General features: G+C 39.9%; 3 protein-coding genes across 3 annotated transcripts; all 3 read left to right on the forward strand.

Moving 5' to 3' along the window:
* The first annotated feature begins 494 nt into the window (after positions 1–494).
* gpx9 (glutathione peroxidase 9) lies at positions 495–2,084 on the forward strand. The gene is made up of 5 exons (XM_044013892.1): positions 495–691; positions 787–880; positions 1,367–1,497; positions 1,599–1,729; positions 1,809–2,084. Exons 1-5 carry the CDS (start codon positions 560–562, stop codon positions 1,864–1,866), a joined length of 546 nt encoding a protein of 181 aa, XP_043869827.1. The 5' UTR covers positions 495–559; the 3' UTR covers positions 1,867–2,084.
* A 980-nt stretch (positions 2,085–3,064) lies between these two features.
* Positions 3,065–5,601, forward strand: ndufb8 (NADH:ubiquinone oxidoreductase subunit B8). Its single transcript, XM_044013891.1, has 5 exons — positions 3,065–3,179; positions 3,417–3,543; positions 3,634–3,733; positions 4,666–4,821; positions 5,437–5,601. The coding sequence occupies exons 1-5, from the start codon at positions 3,089–3,091 to the stop codon at positions 5,527–5,529; spliced, it is 567 nt and encodes a 188-aa protein (XP_043869826.1). The 5' UTR covers positions 3,065–3,088; the 3' UTR covers positions 5,530–5,601.
* Positions 5,602–5,779: 178 nt separating this feature from the next.
* sec31b (SEC31 homolog B, COPII coat complex component) lies at positions 5,780–17,266 on the forward strand. Its single transcript, XM_044013886.1, has 25 exons — positions 5,780–5,907; positions 7,760–7,988; positions 8,137–8,332; positions 8,463–8,558; positions 8,735–8,875; positions 9,143–9,285; positions 9,382–9,481; positions 9,581–9,742; positions 10,104–10,256; positions 10,377–10,607; positions 10,697–10,771; positions 10,855–10,947; positions 11,046–11,163; positions 11,267–11,445; positions 11,536–11,662; positions 11,758–11,903; positions 12,241–12,414; positions 12,498–12,644; positions 12,770–12,962; positions 13,042–13,416; positions 14,092–14,150; positions 14,648–14,773; positions 14,852–14,971; positions 15,078–15,149; positions 15,886–17,266. The coding sequence occupies exons 2-25, from the start codon at positions 7,786–7,788 to the stop codon at positions 16,063–16,065; spliced, it is 3,609 nt and encodes a 1,202-aa protein (XP_043869821.1). The 5' UTR covers positions 5,780–5,907; positions 7,760–7,785; the 3' UTR covers positions 16,066–17,266.
* Positions 17,267–20,279: the final 3,013 nt, after the last annotated feature.

The raw sequence follows: 20,279 nt of genomic DNA on the forward strand, positions 1-20,279 counted from the left end.
TAAAAAAACAAACACAAAAAAAACAATGGCGAGAGGAGACATAATGTCAACAGCTTATTGTATAACATCTAATAATTATGTTGAATAGATAACCCAGCAATTCAGTTTTATGATAAACAACTCATGACTTATTTTTATGCATATGTTTTATTACATGAAATAGATAAGATAATTTGCCACTCATCTGCGGGTCCCAAGTCAGTCTTTGACTGATTTTCAACAGTGTAATTCATTGATATTGTACTCTGGGACTATATAAGTAATAGTTCTTATTTAAAGCAGCCAAGATGCTGCTGTGATCTCCTACAGGTGTCAACATGTTAATTCTTAAATATTTAATTTCCAGAACCCAATTAAGCTGCCACTGTTTTAACAGCCTGTCTTCCTGGTGTAGCATCCTGCCAGCTCACCTCTGTGCAGGAGAACAATGAAGTCAGTCATGCTGAACAACTGCTGACCCGTGAGTTATGTTTCAGTGAATGAGACGAGCTAACAGGATAGCTGAGTGAGTACTCACTCTTGACTGCCAACAGTCCCCTGTACACACTATAGCACAAGCATGGCGAATAAATCAGTCTATGATTTCTCTGCTGAGACCCTGGATGGACAGCTGGTTCCGCTCAGTAAGTACAGGGGTAAGGTGCTTCTCATCGTCAACGTTGCCACCTTCTGAGGGTCAACAATAGAGGAGGTAATATTCCACAACAGCGCTGATTGATTACACACAATCTAGTAACACGTGTCATCCCTAATAGAGGCCTTTGCTTTTGTGTCCTGTTCTCTCAGTACCACCGACTGAATGCACTGATGGAAATGTTTGGCGACGTCAACTTCACTGTCTTAGCATTTTCTTGCAACCAATTTGGTCTTCAGTCACCTGGTGGGTACAACCGGACCTTTTGAAATGTGACAGCTTACTGATGTGGTGGTACATTGTACCATGATAAATGCAGTAGCAGTGTGTTGTAATGTAGAATACAAAACAAACAAATACTTTGTTACTGTACTTAAGTACAAAATTAACGTATCTGTACTTTACTTTGTTATTTAAATTTCTGGCAATATTTACTTTTACTCCTCTACATTTCTTAAATACCAAATAAAATCAGAAGAGTTAGTAATGGTCTGTATAGTGTTTTTTCTAGTCTTGATGAGCTGCTTTGCCATTCAGCCACTCACAGACTAGCAGAGCCAGCAATTGAACCAGTCGAAAGACTACTCACCCACCACTGAGCTACCATGGCTCAATCCTTATTCCTCACTTTTTTTAACACTTTTACTTTTACTTCTAAAACTTAAGTACATCTTATATCAGAAAATTGGCATGTCTATGAAACAAATGTCTAATGATGCTTGTTTTTTTCAGAGGTCAATCATGAAACCCTCAATATATTGAAGTATGTGAGACCTGGTGGTGGATTTGTGCCAAAGTTTCCTGTGTTTGGCAGGGTCGAGGTGAATGGATTAAATGAAGAGCCTCTTTTTTCCTACCTAAAGGTAGTGTTTTTGTGTGTGTGTGTTATATAGCATGAGTTTTATACACATATTTTTGTTGCCAGACGTGCACCTGTTAAATCTGTTGTCTTTGTTTGTCACAGGAAACTTTGCCATTTGTGAACCCTGTTATTGGAGACATGAAGAAATTCTACTGGTCTCCAATCAAAGTCAATGATATTCGGTGGAACTTTGAGAGGTTTCTAGTTGCTGCAGATGGCTTGCCCTTCAAGAGGTAACGTTAGAGACCCAAGAACTCAAGTTAGAAGCAATTTATTTCCACAGATATTCTAATATTTTCACTTTTGCCCCAGATATGAACTTCACTGTCCCTTTGAGAAAGTGGAGGAGGACATAGCGATATTGCTGTGAATGACTTTCATCTTCAACACCAGTGACAGATTGACGATCCCCCAGTAAATGCATGTGCACCTGAGCTGGATCTGATGGAAGAGGAACAGGACTCTGAGCTTCAGTGCATTCTATTTGAGAAAAGTTCCCTTCAGCCACTGGATGAGATTTCATATTGACATCACATGTTTCTTCACAATATGCAACTGAGAATAAATGAAAAACTATAAAAAAATAAATCAAGTAATGATGGTTGCTTCTGTTTTCACTCCTAGTATGACTGTTTTCTGAGCTGGGTATTTGAAGCCTTTACCTAAATATAACATATCAGATTACTTCATGACAAATAAAAGCCTTTTGGTCAAATGACATGTCGAAAATGTATTTAAATCATCAAAGTAAAAGTATCTCATACTATGACTTTTATGACATATTTATTATGTGCATGATATGATTACCAAATAGTTGAGTCCAGTCCTGAACAGTTTTTACCCCAGAGCCATTGTCACACTGAACAATGATTTCAAAAACTTCCCAACATGAGAAAATACAGCACCTTAATGTTTTTACTGCAGAGATAATGTGCAATATATTGTTATTCTTAAGTCAAATCCTTATTTTTACTTAATTACCTCTCTCAAATCTTTACGTCAGCACTGACTGAATGATGGTGGGGTTAAATGAATGAATGTTGGAATGTGTGAATGTATATATTTATTACTTATTTAATTTATGAGTCCACATCCTGACAGTGTACCTGAATTTCATTGTATATTCTAACAATGGCAATACAATTTAGAATCTAATCAATGCGGTACTACAGTGTATTCTGATAATTTATTAAAATTAAAATGTCATATTTATGAAACTGGCCATATGTTGTTTAGCATCTCCAAATCTGAAATTATGATATTAAGGACAGAGATATAGAATACCCAATACATACTGCAAAGTCGGATACATGTAAATAATGGCTTTAAAAGCATTGGAAAGAAATATGGCAAATCAATTGCTTTATTTAAATGAAAAAATGAGAAGTTTAACATCAAGAATATAACTCTGTTTGTTTATCTTATTGTTTTTAATTAACATATAAGCGGTGTTGTGCACTCTGGAACAATAAGTGGCAATCTACATCTAAAACGTTCATTTTTAGCATTCCCAAATAAACCAAAGAAGAAGACTACGAACCTTACGCATGCGCACTTATATTCAGTGGGTCGGACGACAGCCACTTGTAAACATGGCTGGTGTTGGCTTCCGTGGCTTTGCCCGGGCCCTCTGTAAAGCAAACGGGTCTGGCGTTCGGGCCCTTCTGCCGGGATGTAGAGCTGGTCAGTAGTATGTTTTTTAATCGTGCTGTGATGTATGTCTGTGGAGCTGTGTGTCAAAATGTAAAGTTAAAGCCCCAAAATGGACGTAACCTTGACATGCTAATATTAGCTCCTGCTAGCTGAGAAGCTGATTTGAATGAGAGTGGACGGTCAGAATAAGGTTGTCACGTCATTTTGCTCTTTATGGCTTAAAAAAAATCCACTTTGACGGTTCTCATGCATGTATTTGTTCTTAAGCCTCTGGGGTAACAAAGGACAGCCTACCTGGTCGTTTTCCGGAGACCCCCGAGGAAAGAGCTGCTGCTGCTAAGAAGTACAACATAAGGGTTGAGGACTACGAACCATATCCTGACAAGGGAGAGGGGTGAGCAGAAACTATTCCATTCATAGTGGTGTAAACTCTGTGTCTGATTGTGTTGCAATAGACTAATGTCTATTTTTTCCCCTTTTTAAGATATGGTGATTACCCAAAACTTCCAGATAGATCTCATCATGAGAGAGACCCCTGGTACAGTTGGGACCATCCAGATCTGAGGAGGAACTGGGGAGAGCCGGTAAGACACTGATGACTTTTCTTCCTGCCGCTGAAAACACTTTAAATTTATTAGAAATGCATTACAAACACATTCCTATATGTTGTCCATGGGCAGGTAGACACAATACAACAAGTGCATTGGTACAGCAAATTCAATTCTCTAACCGCTTAGTGAATCCACATGTTCAAGCCAGTACAAGCACTTCTTTACCTCCCAACACTTCCCCACTTCCTCTCCAACCTTAGATAATTCATTTTTATGTAGAACAAGATGTAACTGTCACCTTACATACACATTTTAATTTCTACATCAAAACAATCAAAAGTGAAATTATTGATGTGTACTTACTAACTATAACCATGTATCGGATCATTTGTGCATTTTTGGCAAGTGTTGTTGAGCATGTCGGGTGAGAAATATTAAAAACAACAATGTGCATGTCATTCTGCAAGATGTTTATCTTCTTGCCTGTCCTCAAATATTGCATTCATCAAAAAATGCACTTGTGAGGTGATGGATGTTAAAACATGGCCCCAGTCAATAAATATCTTAGTCACAATTTGAACAGAGGTTTCTGTTACATTGGCTGAAAGTTTTAACGCTCACATATTGATATTGGTATGTGACTCCATTATTTGTCCACACTTGATCTCAAAGTTTTTCTGTCTTCCCTTATGGCACTCTGATATCAAATGTACATTTATTACTAGTAATTATTAATACAAGTCAGCAATCAGGCATTTCATTGGACAATAACTGATGAAGAATGTTCATGTTTCTTTGTGTCCTAAATTGAGACAGTGGTAACATAAACTAAAATTTAAAGTGCATGCATACAGGCACTGCGTGGCACTCCACCCCAAGCACCACCACCCTGCTATTAAAGTAAATTTACAGTATATTGTTCACAACTGTTAATTAGTGATTGTCCGCTGTCTTTCCGTTTTTAGATCCACTGGAATTTTGACATGCTCATCAGGAACCGTGTGGATACATCTCCCAGTCCCGTGTCCTGGTCCACCATGTGCAAACAACTGTTTGGTTTTGTTGGATTCATGCTGTTTATGTTCTACGTTGGAGAGAAACTCCCATCTTACCAACCTGTTGTAAGTACAGACAAAGGCTTGAAATTATTTGTTTGTTTATTGCAAGTTAAGTCAGTTTTCAGTGGGTGTAAAATTACCTGGTTCCAATAATTAAACTGTAACTAGATTTAAAAGCAGAGTTCATGTCTGCCTTAAGCTTGCCACACTGGGTGTCTGTCAACGAATTCTTCAACTAGAAATGGCACTCAGGAGAGTGCATACCTCTGCTAAGGTCCAACAGTCCCGTAAATTCAGTCACACCCTGTAGCAAACTCCTGCTTGTTATCTAAACATCCTTAACTAAATTAACGTAGTTCTTCCTTTGCCCTACCTGATTTTGTGAAAATCTGTTATTTATTTATTTAGTGTGTAATCTTGCTAGACGACAAACCAACAAAAAGGCATGGGTGAACACATCACCTCCTTGGTAAAGATACAACAAATACCTTGTAGTAACGATGTAATTTCAGACTTCAAGTATCTTGCGACTGCTCACAAAATGGTTTGTTTAATGTGTTACCTTTGTTCGTAATAATTGTACTTATTTTCTGTCAATTGGTTTCACAAGGAACAAATGGATTTGATTGTGTCCTCTATTTCGGCACATTTTAATGAAAGTATTTGTCTGTGTTGCAGGCTCCGAAGCAGTATCCCTTCAATGACCTGTACTTGGAGAAAGGAGGAGATCCTGAAAAGCAACCAGAGGAAGTCAAAAACTATGAAATCTAATGATTTAAAATCAGACTCTACCTGTGTATATATATTTCTGTCAAGAATAAAGACGTATGTTAAAAGTTAAAATATTAAGTGTGGCTGTTTCTTTTGTTTGCGAAAACAACATAAACCATTGCATCATAGTTAATTCTTACACAATGCAGTATATCCATATTACAAATATATATTATATAAATATTTCGGTTGGTTCAGTTGTGACACTGAGGTTACCTCGGGCCGCCGAAAATTAGGTTTAATCGTTGTCGGCTACCGTAGTGCAGTGACAACACGGCAAAGCACTTTGGTCAGACTTCGCCTGTGGCTAAGTTGTTAGCACCTAAGTTGCTTCCCAGCTTGTGGATGCGGACAGTCAGGCTGTGCTAGGCAATTAACGTAAGTTGTTCGTAACCTCCTTTTTGTTTTTGTCATGTTGCTGTGTTTAAATTTGCCTGGGACACAGTATTTCAACAGAGATGTGTTAAGAAGGGTGGTGGCTGATATCTAGCTCGCTAGCTCACTGCAACATCGGCTGGAATTTAAAGACCGACAAAGATGTAACATGAACCTGCAGGTTCTATTGCATTTTCTGACATTTTCCTCGCAAAACAGTGTGGCTGCACATTTAACAAATGCTTTGTACATTATTTTAGTTATAATTAATACCTGCAGTCAGGCTGTGTACATCGTTAAATAAAGCTAGCTAAAATGCAATGGTAGCCGTAAGGATTAGCTCAGTTGCTACTGTTGCTTGGCGACAATTACACTGTCAGTAATAACTACATCAAACATGTAACAGCTGAGTTCACATATAAGTAATACAGTAGTAATAATAATAATAATAATAATAATAAAATGGTGGCTGATAAGTGCTTGGTCAAAGGCTTTGGTGAGTTAAGGCTGTTCACTGTTTCAGGAAATAGTCGGAGCTAATCGTTCAGCAAGGGTGGCTCCCTGATACAGATAAGTACTGTAATTTAAAAAGTAGGAAAATGTGACATGAGCAATCAGTTTTGTGTAACTGAAGTCAGGCTCTGATTCTCCGGATACGAGAAACTCAGGGAAAGGCTGTTAGACACTGTTAAGCCTTAACACCTTTTGCCCACCGCTTTATGAATATATATATAATTATTTTACTGCTTTTTTCCATCTAGACTACCCAAAACCAGAAACGAAGTCAAATGTGGGTTACTTAAACAAGGACAGTGTAAAAACTATATTAAACAGTTTCATATACACTACACACCTTATTAATTGTTTATTATTTATTACTTTCTATTTGTAGCTTAATGCTGAAGAAATCAAAACAGTGTTTTCAGTGAATAGTCCTAATCGACTGCTGTTTTATATCCATATTATGGCAAGAACCACTCAGCTAAATAAAGAGACACACAGTCAAGAAAAAACAAAACACCAAATGCTATGATGAAATTGGCTCTCATGAGGATTGTCCCAGGAAAGAATGCCCAAGAGTTACCTCTCCTGCAGCGGGTATGTCCATTAGAGTTAACCAGTCTCAGAAACTGCAACATTCATTCATTCATCAATCAGGCCTTCATTGTCAAATTAAAAATGTAAAACTCCATTACTGAGACCTGAACCCAATTGAAATGGTTTGGAATAAGTTGGCTCACAGAGTGTGACTACTGCATGGAACAGAACGCCATGAGTGCACCAAGTTGTTATCAAAGCAAAAGGTGGCTCATTAAAAGAATCAAAAACATATTCCAGTATTTTTTACCACCTTGTTGTTTACTACATAATAAGGCTTCCATCATAGTTTTGATGTCTTCAATATTAACGTACAACATGAAAAATATTAAAAGACAAAGCACTGAGTAAGAAGGTGTGTACTGACTTTTGACTGGTACCGTATGAGAAATCCTTCTTTGATTTCTATGGACACAATCATCATGATACAAAATTGGAGAATTTACTCAAATGTTTGTCTGTCACATCCAGTATGACAAGTATTCATATGGATGCTTATAAGAAGATACACTCAGATGTTTAGGTTGTTGAAATATTTTGCATTCACAGTAAAACACATACTTTTTATAAATATAAATTTAAAAGTGGGTTACAAGAAGCACAATTTTCCCTCCAAAGACATCACAGGCCAACTTTGATTTTGTGGTTGTGTGTTTCACAATTTGATATCCTTAATTAAAATAAACTTAATTGTGCAAAATGCTCTGCAAAGAATAGTATTGGCTTTAATTTTAATGATTTCCAATTGTCTGTCCAGGAGTTGAAACTTGAAATAGAAGGAAGATGAGGCTGAAGGAGATCCAGAGGATGGCCCACCAGGCATGGAGTCCTGCAGGACACCATCCTATCTACCTGGCCTTGGGGACATCAGCACAACAGCTGGATGCCTCATTCAATACCACAGCTGCTCTGGAGATTTTTGAGGTGGATTTTTCTGACCCCTCTCTGGACATGCATCTAAAAGGGTCCTTACCCACCTCAAACAGGTAATCAAACATTTCTAATAGAATAATATGACGTACTGTTGACAAGGTTGTCAGCCACAATTCCTCTTCCCCTGTCCATATCAGTTCTAGCTGTGACCGAGTCTGTAATTTGATATCAGTGATGCACTATACTTTTCATATCCCACAGGTTGCACAGCATTGTATGGGTGAACTTTGGAATGGGAGCAGATGGTACTGGAGGTAGACTAGTTGCTGGCAGTGAAAATGGCTCATTGACTGTATATAACCCAGAGGATATAATGAACTCTGGAGCAGAGGCAGTCGTGGGACAGTGTGACAAACACACAGGGCCTGTTCGAGCTCTTGACTTCAACCCTTTTCAGGTAAATTACTGCAGTCCAATGTTTCTGTGCATCTCAATATACTTAATACTGGAAAGGGTTCATATTTTGTGGTACAGTGTTAGACATTATTTTACTGCTTTATTAATCTTTCTAAATGGCTTCTTTTCAGAGTAATCTGCTCGCATCAGGGGCAAACGATTCAGAGATCTACATCTGGGATCTTAACAACTTGGGCAGTCCAATGACACCAGGAGCAAAATCTCAGGTGGGTGCATGATCAGGAGATGACTGGTTCTGTAAAGTAAAGTAAAAGATAGTTAGTTAAGTCTGTGTTTTCCTGTCTTTGAGAAGAATTCAAGTTGTGTATCTCGACTTGAGCATTGTGGTTGTTACATGATACAGTTTGTTATTGACAGAAACAGTCTCTGTTTCTTTTTTCAGCCTGCTGAAGACATCAGTGTTGTGTCCTGGAACAGGCAGGTTCAGCACATCCTGGCCTCTGCAAACCCCAGTGGGAAAGCAGTTGTGTGGGACCTGAGGAAGAACGAGCCCATCATCAAAATCAGTGATCACAGCAACAGGGTTGGTGGCTTGAAAAAAATAGTTCAATTGACCAAAGACTCAAGAAGCATCATTGGCCACATTCCAACATTTTTAAAAGTCTGAACATTTTACATCAGATTTATTTTCTGTTCTTACACATTTGACACTATACTACAATCAATACACCTATGGCTTGTAAGGGGAAGTATTCATCATGAGAATTTTTTAAGCTCCACTGAATTTAACTATTGCACCCTGTAGAAAATTCCTTTTGTTATTAAAGTCTCACCTGTCATGTGATTACAGATGCATTGCTCAGGAATGCTGTGGCACCCAGATGTGGCCACTCAGTTGGTGCTGGCCTCTGAAGATGACCGACTGCCAGTCATCCAGATGTGGGACCTACGTTTTGCAACATCACCACTCAAAGTTTTTGAGAATCACACAAGGTAAAGCTTTTACACTTATCATATCATGCTCTTGTGTGCTGTTTGTTCCTCTTGCAGAGTGACCTGCATGCACCCTCTGTTGAAACTTTCTTACAGGGGAATTCTGTCCATATCCTGGAGCCAAGCAGACTCCGAGCTCCTGCTGAGTAGTGCTAAAGACAACCGAATCCTGTGCTGGAATCCAAATACTGGAGAGGTATTAATGGCAGCTCTGTTATTCCTGATTTTTCTCTCCTCTTTACTGTGACGTGATGATGATGCGATGGCTTTTCATTTCTCATTCCCTTCACTGTAGGTCATTTATGAGCTTCCGACAACAAACCAGTGGTGTTTTGATGTCCAGTGGTGCCCCAGGAATCCGGCCCTGCTTTCTACAGCATCATTTGATGGGAGAATCACTGTGTATTCTGTGATGGGAGGGAGCTTGAAGGCTCAGCAACAAAGCACAGTTGATAAGGTAAGGACTGCTTGGTCTTTCTATGCTGTAATACCAAATTCCCTGTCCTTTGAAGTGCATTATTTGTCCACAAGATGGTGCTAACGTGAAGGGATTAACAGAGACTGACGGAACATAACATTGAATTTCAGAGATTACCAAATATAAATATAAATAAACTTTTCTTCTCTCAAATTTCACAGAATATTTTCACATACTCGTATGTTATTTTGACTGACCATAAATCCAATAATCAGGATAACAAAAGCTAAAAAAATATAATTTTGCTCATCCTTTTGACATAATAATGATAGTTTGCTTGTGATTGACTAACCCCACGTGTTAATGTTTGTAATTAACATTTTAACATTTTATTTAACAGATATCATCCTCTTTTGACACAATGGATCCCTTTGGTACAGGGCAGGTGTTGCCTCCCCTGCAAGTCCCTCAGCCTACAACACAGGACACCATAGTTCCTCCTCTGAAGAAGCCACCTAAGTGGGTGCGCAGGCCAGTTGGGGCTTCCTTTGCTGTAAGTGCGATCAGAATATACATGTAATCCATGTAATTGTCACATGAATGGAAAAAGTCAAGTTTTTTTTTTCTTTCTACTCTGATGTGGTGTTTGTTTGTTTGTTTGTTTATCTCTCAGTTTGGTGGAAAGCTTATAACCTTTGAGAATACCAAGCTGCCTCCAGCGCAGAGCCCTCAGCCTGTCCCCAGGCAAGTGTTTGTGAGTCAGGTTACCACGGAGACCGAGTTCCTCCAACGCTCCAGGGAGCTGCAGGCGGCGCTGCAGACGGGTTCCTTCAACAACTACTGCCAGACCAAGATCCAGAGCGCCAAGTCAGATGCTGAGCAGGACATATGGAAGTTCCTTCTGGTGAGACCCTGCATACTGATATTCAGACATAAAGATAAATCAGTGCTGCGCTGTTGGGTTTTCAACAATTTACCTCTCTGTGATTACAGGTTAATTTCGAGGATGAAGCCCGCATTAAATTCCTCAGACTTTTAGGTTTCAGCAAAGATGAATTGGAGAGAAAGGTGATCTATGTGATTACAACTGCAAAGCATATACTTGTCAATCATGCTGTGCCTTTGATATAAAAAATGTTGATTTTATTCAGATTTCAAAATGCCTTGGAAAGAATTTTCAACCCAACGGACATGGAGTAGACGCCAAAGATCTAGCAGAAAAGATGCAGCGACTTTCCACTGAGGTCAGCAAGTGTGCTCACAAAAAGTCACTTCTTAAGTTTTATACTTAATTAATTGTCGCACCTGTTAATTGTGAAATGTTCTTAAATTACAACTCCAGAGATCTGATGAATCAGCTGCTGTAGGTGATGAGAGAACATCAGGGTCTGTTTCACCAGCAGACTTCTTTAGTCAGACTCCAAAGGAAAACTCAAACTTCCAGATCCCTGTATCATGTGGTAAAACAGTCTTCCTCATTTATTATGTGATTTATAATTACACATATTAGCTCTGGTAATATATTTGATACCTTGTATTTTCTACACTTCGGTTGCTTTGTAGATACTGATGGGTTGATAAGCCAAGCACTCCTGGTTGGCAACTTTGAGGGAGCAGTCGACCTTTGTCTGAATGACGGTCGCTACGCTGAAGCCATCCTCCTGTCCATCAGCGGGGGAGAAGAGCTGCTCAAGAAAACTCAGCAAAAATACCTGAGCAAGCAAAAGAACAACATCTCAATGGTGATCCATCAATCATTTTTTTCTGTTAAAAATAACGGCTCAAAGAATGTGTTTATTTGTTAAGTTAATGTAGTTTGTCCTCTACTCTAGCTTATATCATCAGTGGTCACCCAAAACTGGAGAGACATAGTGCAAAGTTGTGAATTGGACAACTGGAAGGAGGCTCTTGCTGCTCTCCTAACCTACGCAAACCCTGAAGACTTTGCCCGTCTCTGCGGTGAGTTTGCTTACATTGAACACGCTGCAACTTGCCTCACCGTGCCCTTTCTGCAGTACTTGTTCTACCCGTTCCACCCTCTCTACTCCTGATAGATACACTGGGAGGACGGTTGGAGCACGAGGGGACAGAGAAGCGCTGCCTGCAGGCCTGCTTGTGTTACATCTGCTCTGGCAATGTTGAGAAGCTGGTGGAGTGTTGGGCCTTGCATAGAGACTGCTCCTCCCCTCTTGGTTTAGAGGTTTGTTCAAGGCTTGACTGATAAAGCAAATTTAGTTTAAGCTACATTTGTCTAGAGTCAAATCTGTCAGAGAAGATACAAGTTATTACACTAGGAAAAAAGTATCTCATCATTTCTATTTCATTGTACAAAGCCTAAAGTGCATGTCAGAGGGATCCGTCCTGTTAAATAAATAAAGAATTGTTGTTTTTTTCCATCATAAAAAAACTATTATGGGGTAATTAAAACTGTTATAGCAATTTGAGAAGAACTTGTCATATATTTTTTATGGCATTTGGCACAAAGGTGAGAGAAGTGTTGAATGTCACAATGTCATATGCTGTGTATTATTCTGCAGGATCTGGTTGAGAAAGTAATGATGTTGCGCAAGTCAATCGAACGCCTGCGCAATAGTGAGGTTGCAGTTCAGAGCCCCATCCTGGCTGAGAAGCTAACCTGCTATGCAGGCATACTTGCTGCAGAGGGCAGTCTGTCCACTGCTATGACCTACTTGCCTGAGAACTCAGACCAAGTGAGTGACCCAGCGTCCTCTTGCAAAACCCCAAATACATAGTTTTCCTTAATGAGTAACATTTGTGTGACTTTTCTCTGCAGTCTGGGATTATGATGCTGAGAAATAGACTGTTTCATGCTCAGGGAGAGGCTGCAGTTGGACAGCAGCCTCCAAATTCCTTCAACAGAGTTGGTGTGTCGACAGCCAAGTCTGTTGCTCAGACTCCTGTACCAAAAGCACAAGTAATGGTATAAATGTATTATTTGTATACTATGCAAGATTTTTCTCCGATTTGGTTTTAAATTACAAGATGTTTGTTGTTATTTCTTGTTTTTTAATATTTTGTTGTTGTTTTTTTTACTTGCGATCTTAGAGCCAATACCAACCCACTGCCCCCGCCCAGTTAGCTTCACAATCGCAGCCTCCTATACCATCTATTTTCACCCCAAAAGCTCCTCCAACCAACACTGGGCCTGGTTTGCCGCCCTCTTCTCATGTACTGCCGCCCTCTGCAGCTCGTCCTGCCATGGGGCCCTCCTTCCCACAACATCATCCTCCAGCTCCAGGTTTGCCTATTTGTACTGCAACTAGAAATTAATTAAAATGTTTGTTGATGTAATTCTACTAACTCCTGTCTTTTCTCAGGTTTCCTTCCTCATCAGCCATTCCAGCCACATCCTATGTCCATGGGCGGACCCTCTGCTTTCCCTCCTCCAGGTCCTTCTATGCCAGCTGCTAGCTTATCAGGTCCTCCACTACCACCTCCATCATCAGCTTCTGGTGGTCTTCCCCCCATGCCCAGCCCCGGGGTGCCACCAACACTCTTCATGCCATCAACCTCCTTATCTTCAAGCTTCATGCCGCCCAGCTCCCAGCCAGGAGCCCCAGTCCCCTTGTACCCTGGCGTTGCTCGCAACCAGGGACCTGCTCCCCCCATGGCACCAGGTCCCTATGCTCCTCTGGGATCAGGGTATCCACAAGGAGGCCCCGGAGCCCCTGCTGTTCCTCCTCCTCCTACAGGTACACATGATGTTGATCACCTTCTAATCAAGAGATATTACCATAATGTCAGATTTACAATTATAACGCAATGCAGTTATTAGCAGGATTTTGTTGCTAATGGTGGATTTAGCTGTGATTATTTATTTGACTTGCAGGATATTTTCCCTGGCTGAATTCCCAGTGTGACCATGAAGGTGACAGGGACAGGGTTGGACATATAATCAAAGTGTATTAAAACATGCAATTAAAAAGAGTTAGTGTCATAGCAACACATTATAACATTGCATTGAATTACACTATTTATATAGGATCTCTTTTTCTTTCTTGTCATTTGGTGTGTTTGGTGTTGTTCACTTGTGTTCAGCAGGAACAAAGCATTTTACACTTGCAGTTTAAACATAAACATATATTAGATGCATATGACCATTCAGCATTGTTGCTGGAGACTGACCACGAGAATGCTGCTTGAACACTTTTTGAACAGCAGTATTTGCTGATTTGTTTTTGCATAAACTGCTAAAGCCAGTAGACTAATGTGAACAGTGCCGCTCAAAATGCTTTGCCCTCTTGACTAAACTTGGCTCAAAAAGATTGTGTTGACAATGTGGGCAATCTTTGGCTGCATTGGCATGAACACATGAAAAAAAAAGTGCTACTAGTTACTCACCTATTCCTACTCGTCTTCTGATTCAGGACCTCAGGAAGGCTGGAATGACCCACCAGCAGTCAGAGGTGGACCCAGGAAGAAGAAGGTATTCCCACATGGGCTTGAATTCAATTGTCCAGCTCCTGTAACACAAGAAAAACAAATTAGAATAATATTCTTGCTTAACTTAACAACTGTTGTTGTTGCTAGTTATTGTGACAACAAACCCCCGAGTAACCACCAGTTTTTACCGTTTACCCTCTGCTAACTGAAGATCCAGAAGTGCAGTTCAATCATTTATGTCGTCATTCATTTTGAAAGCTCCACTATTTAATGTTTCATTGTCAACAGTGTATTCAACTATCACATACGATTTAAAATGGGTTGTGTGCATTAACAAATCCACAGAGAAATATCCTCCTGCTCTTGCCAACCTAATTTCCAGCCAGTATGTTATGTTGATAACTCGCCAACTAGTCGTTAAGATGTGGACTTCCTCTGCCCCGAATTACCTTTTAATTAATGTCAACCTTAAGCATCTGAGCGCAGTGTATTATAACGTGCCTCACCAACTGTCAATATATTACTAATGTTTATATACAGATGCCAGACAACTATACTCCACCGGCCCCCATCACGGCCCCCGTGATGGGCTTCTCTGGGGACACACCTCAGCCTCACAACCACACTCAAGTCCCACCCGGAGCCCCACAGGAGCCCAGCGTGCAGGTCAGTGTGTAATGAGGTGCCGCTCTTTGAATTCTCACAGCAAACACCTTTTTAATTGTGTCTTTATTTTTTGCTCAGCTCCTCCAGCAGCTGCCGGCAGAGAGAGTGGAGCAGAAAGAAATCCCCGCTGAACACATGGTCCTCAAAACCACCTTTGACAGCCTGGTGCAGCGCTGCCAGTTTGCAGCAGGAGACCCCGTAAGTCTTGCAGCACGTTTGTGGTAGTGTTTTGCTCCTCTTACTGTTAAATTTTTTGTCATTTTGAAGAAATATGAAAATAAAAAAGAACATGTTTTTATTTCAGCAAACGAAAAGGAAACTGGACGACGCAGCCAAACGTTTGGGATACCTTTATGACAAGCTGAGGGAGCAGTCGGTAAGAAATTACACACACACACACACACACTAGTCTATACAGGTATAGGAAAATATTGTGTTTAGTATAATTATTTTAAAGGAATGTTACCCTTCAAGTTTAAGAGAAAGGCTGGCAATTCAATGAGCAAGTGATATATTTGTTTACCTGATCCAAACCAAATTGTACTTGTTAGTGTCATTTCTTGAGAAATGCTCAAAAGCAACAGAAAATACAATCTCACAGTGTTAAAGGAAGTGGAAAAACACCCAACTACAAAGCCCTGGGGTCCTGAACCTGCTGCTCCTAATTGGAAGGCAGCTGTTATTAGTATAATGCATCACACCTATGTTAAGTTCACCTGCTTTTTTCTTGGCAGACATTTTGTGATTTGTTTAAAGTCAAGACAGACTGATTCAATAGCAACATTGTGCTAGTGAAACTAGCTGTTTTGAGTATTGAAAAACTTACAAAACCTAATCATTCAGCTCTAAGACTCACACATTCCCTCAGCCAGGTCTGATAGTATTGCTTGACAAAGCTTGTTTTCAGATAAATGACACATCACAAGACCCAACAGAGGTAGAATATTGACATCAACAAGAAAAACCACCAACACTTAAAAACTGCAGCTTTAAATCGCGGATGTGCCTCAATTAGCACTCAAATTTTGAAAGATCACTGAGACATGCTGTTTAAAAGCTTGTTATGTTACAATTGGCCATTAAACGTTCATTATCTCCCGCTGATCTCTCAGCTCTCTCACAACATCCTGAACGGGCTCCACGAGATCAGCCGTTGCGTGGCGAGCCAGAACTACCAGCACGGCCTGGAGGTCCACACCCAGGTGGTCAGCAGCAGCAACTTTAGCGAGATCTCTGCCTTCATGCCCATCCTCAAAGTGGTCATGACCATCGCCAACAAGCTGGGAGTCTAACCCCAGGGAACTTCAGCAACCAGATTTCAGTGTTATCATATTGTTATATATGTATTTATTTCTTTTTGACCTGATGACGTGCTTAACTACCAATAATAATACTGATATTGATCTTCACTCCATACATGTTCCTTCCTGGAGGACTTGTCTGATTGGGGCAGTACGGTGGATCTTTTTTTTTTTGTAGTAATAAATGTTGCTGTGGTCATTTTACAAAAAGATGAATGTATGCTGAAAGTGGTGATTCTGTTTGAATTCCAAATTGATGTAACATACAAAGCAGGTGGTGTGAAGTTTGAATCAAGGTGGCATTTGTACATTTAGATTAACATAGTGCTTTACATACCACTGCTGTTTTTTTCCATCTCACGTCATCAGCAGTTGAAAACGTATGGGATTTGAATACATGCGTTGCTGCAGCTACAAAAACACAAAATCAGGCACAAGGGGGACTCACATTTGAGTTGTGGTTATGAACCATCTGTTGGTGTAGTTTGTGTGTGTGTGGGGAGAGAAAAAAAAGTATCTTTGAATGAACAAGCATCAAAAGCATTAAAAAAAACACGCTGTAACATAAGTACTGATTGTTCTCTTCACCTGCTGTTACAGATTGTGTCCAGTTTATTGTGCCATGAGGTCAGAGCAAAGCATTTCAGCAACGATTTCACTCAAAGGTTATCATGTTTTTTTTTCCTTTTTCTCATTGAATATTAAATTAGTCCTATTAGCGCGTTGATTACTGACAGTTTGTGTGAATGAATGGCCGTTAATGACTTTACTCCTTTCAATGCTGACTTGCTCCTGTGTGCATGTTCTCCTTGTGAACTTGTTCACTCACATGACGGTTGACAAGAAATATTTATTTGCTGTATTATGTCGGAAAATGAATTAACATCCTCACGTCTCCCGTGTGTTAAAGATGCTTTTCCTATCACGCTTCATCTTTTGTAACTCTGAATGATTTTTAAATAAATCATACTTGTCAAGATTATGACACACAATTGAAATGAACTGTTAAATGAGCTGAGTGCTTTGAGGTGTGTAGCTGGACATAAAAGCTGGACAGTTTGGTGTATCATGGCAGCAGAAGGCAGGAAAGTGCCTCGGTGTGCTCATTTTGGTTGCACAGATATTTATACAATCCACGTTGCTTACTTTACTCATTTCGGTATCTTTTTTTCAAATAAAATTCCTCTTCTAAGGGCTTGTGCTCTGATTCATTTCTTCAGACATATTGATGAACCTGGATCATGGTCATTCGATCACCAGCCTCTGATAACACAACATTCTGGATGTTCTATCAATTTGTAAATAATATATTTGAATTGAACCAAATATTAAATGACTAGAATGAGTTCTTATTTCAGGGCAAATGCTTATTTACTACCCTGACTTTCATTAATTAAACAATCATCGTTAATGTTACTAATAACAGCTCACAAAATATATGCTGTGGAAGAAGGACTATGAGCCAAATGTTGTGTATGAACACATGGTTTTGTTATGATCAGGTAACTAAATTAATTTCTCGTTCATTAATTAGTTAATTTTATTTTGACTGAGTACTCATACTTCATACCCAGGGAGTATAACGTGTACAATAATCTCATAAACAAGCATATTATTAAATTGTACAAAAACACATGAAAGTTAGTACTAAATTAAATGCTTCAAACTCTATTTACTACTAAGTGTTTTTAAAATCTTAGATTTATAAAAATGATGCAATGCTTACACAGGATTGCATCATAATTACATATACGTATACTCTAAATGTGTGTGTGTATATATATATAAATATGTGTGTGTGTATACATATATATATATATATATATATATATATATATATATATATATATATATATATATATATATATATATATATATATATACATATATATATATATATAAGGTAACTACTACAACACTGTGCAACCTCTCAGTGTGTCACTTAAAATACACTCCCCATGTACTCGCTGAAGCTTTATATCGCTGGTGTAAAATTAAATACAAACTTGAACAACCACAGATACTCAAAGTGATGCTCAGTTTTCCCATTTATATTAAAGGTACGTGAATGCACCAAAGTCCGCACTTTCCCACCACGCACTGATGAAGGCATTTCTTTAAAAACAGTCACTTCACGACAGTGAGAGTTTGTAGCAGGCGCGCGCAGGTGGTTCACCTCGCGCCCCGTCATTGGTCCAGCCGGATCAGAAGTCAGGACCTCGCTGCTGATTGGCTGCGTGGAATCAGACGCTGCGAGTTACATGGGGTGAATTTTTTTTTTTTTTTAGGTTCCAGGCCGGAACAGGCTGTGTGTGAGGGACGTTTTGAACGGCAGTAACCTCAGTCATCATGTCATGCTGGGGTGACTCTGACATCCTACAACTTCAACACCACACACACACATCACACCACACCACAGAGGCAGCAGGAGCCTGAGTCATGCACACGCCCTGTTCTGAGTTACTGGGTCACTGAGTTGCCTCAGTATTTAATAAAGCTGCAATTCGATGACTGTCTGTTACATGCCAGCTATGTGGTTTATGGAGCTCTCTATCTGTAAAGTGATCATCCTGCCAGAAATGTAGCACAACACACTCTGTGGAGAGCAGAGACTTCCTGCTGTGAACCACCCCAACATTTGAGGGACTGACACCTAGGCCAATGTGTCACATGTGTCACCATATTTGAAAAATAGATGTAGACTTCTTTTCTACATCGACCGCTTTATCATCCACACGGCCACATGAAGAGATAAACAACCATTCATTCTCACTCACACTCATGGTCAATTTAGTGCCTAATCCATGCAACCTCCATGCAGAAAGGCCCTTGTTCCGACCGGGGTCACAAACCCGAGTCTTCTTGCCACCAGGAGGCAACTCTGCTAATTGCAGAAATAACTTTCTTTTAAAACTCTAGAAGTCTACTTTCCACTTGTGGTTTATAAAGTCAGTAAACATTTTCCTGAAGAGTTACTAGTGTTCATCATGATTTTGTGGATTATGATCCCGTTCAGAGGAAAAGAGACAGTAAAGCATGACACGTGTGAGTGGACACCAGTGTGATTGACAGCTGGTGCTGTCCAGTAGCAGCCTGCTTCCTTGTGGTTCCTCTCAACTTGTCAAATGGTGAATGGTGAAGGTTAACTGTATAATTCACTTCCAAAACTTTTCATAGTGCTTTTAATTTCAGTCATACTTCATCTTTTTGCAGTCCTCTCACTTTTCTACATTGCTATTGCCTCCGTCTGTCTTGACCCAAAATGAATCACTTCCTTTGTGCAGCACAGGAATGTCACCAGGCATACTAAGAAACGCAGAGAATAGCGTGAAGCTGGTCGGCCTCATCAGCATTGTGTGAAACTAATTTGAAAGTAACAGATATTTGTTTCGATTTAAAAGTGACACAACTACAGTTTTAAAATAAGCAATTTAGACAAGGGCCTTGCTGCTTTATTTGTTTGATTAACAAAGCCACGAAATGACATCAAAACATTTGTGACAAATAAGTTGTATGTTTTCTTTTATAAAACAAATACAGAAAATGACAGATGGCTGATGTTGTTTTGCTTATCCAGCAAGAAGTCGTCAATCTCTGAACCAAAACACAGACCGACACCATGAGTCAGAACAACAGCGTACTGTTGACACCTTGCAGCCAACACAGAACCACCACTTCCCCTCATTCTGCCCCAGTTGTGTCAGTCAGGGGAGATTTGTCTTTTTGACAAACTGAAGAAATAAGCCCCTCACTTTCCCAAATCTACCACGTCACGCTTATTTTCTCCAATTTGAGGAAATGAAGGATGTCTCTAATCTGGACAGGGCGTTGCTGTTGATTCCAGCCCAATATTTTGAGCCAAACGCTTATGAAACAGATGAAGGGGAAGAGCTCTGCACGCGTGAACCTGAAGCATAAACCATCAAAGAGGAAGGAGTATACTACGACGGCCACCATAGTTGGCCGAAGCGTCTCAGAAATGGAGAAGTCCTGTTTTCTGCAGTCTCACCATTAGATATCACTACTTCTTACACAATGGCCCCGTAAATAACCATGGAACAGAGAATGAGTTCATATGACACATAACAATGCATTGCATCAGGCTCCTGGCTCTGCACAGCTCCAACAGCCTGAGGTGGTCAGCAAACACCTCGGCAACCGTCGAGAAGGCTCAGCAATGGCGCTGCTACTTTATTAGGTCATGA

This window comes from Solea senegalensis, linkage group LG18 (genome assembly GCF_019176455.1).
Source record: "Solea senegalensis isolate Sse05_10M linkage group LG18, IFAPA_SoseM_1, whole genome shotgun sequence".
In the NCBI taxonomy this organism is placed as follows: domain Eukaryota; kingdom Metazoa; phylum Chordata; class Actinopteri; order Pleuronectiformes; family Soleidae; genus Solea; species Solea senegalensis.

What these genes read in the sequence shown, in the direction of transcription:
- ndufb8 (XM_044013891.1), top strand. Translation starts at nt 3,089, where the DNA reads ATGGCTGGTGTTGGCTTCCGTGGCTTTGCCCGGGCCCTCTGTAAAGCA. An exon ending in TCTGCCGGGATGTAGAGCTG is followed by an intron (nt 3,180 to 3,416) that starts GTCAGTAGTATG and finishes TTTGTTCTTAAG; the next exon opens with CCTCTGGGGTAACAAAGGAC. An exon ending in GGAGGAACTGGGGAGAGCCG is followed by an intron (nt 3,734 to 4,665) that starts GTAAGACACTGA and finishes TTCCGTTTTTAG; the next exon opens with ATCCACTGGAATTTTGACAT.
- sec31b (XM_044013886.1), top strand. Translation starts at nt 7,786, where the DNA reads ATGAGGCTGAAGGAGATCCAGAGGATGGCCCACCAGGCATGGAGTCCT. An exon ending in GGAATCCAAATACTGGAGAG is followed by an intron (nt 9,482 to 9,580) that starts GTATTAATGGCA and finishes CCTTCACTGTAG; the next exon opens with GTCATTTATGAGCTTCCGAC. An exon ending in CACAGGAGCCCAGCGTGCAG is followed by an intron (nt 14,774 to 14,851) that starts GTCAGTGTGTAA and finishes TTTTTTGCTCAG; the next exon opens with CTCCTCCAGCAGCTGCCGGC.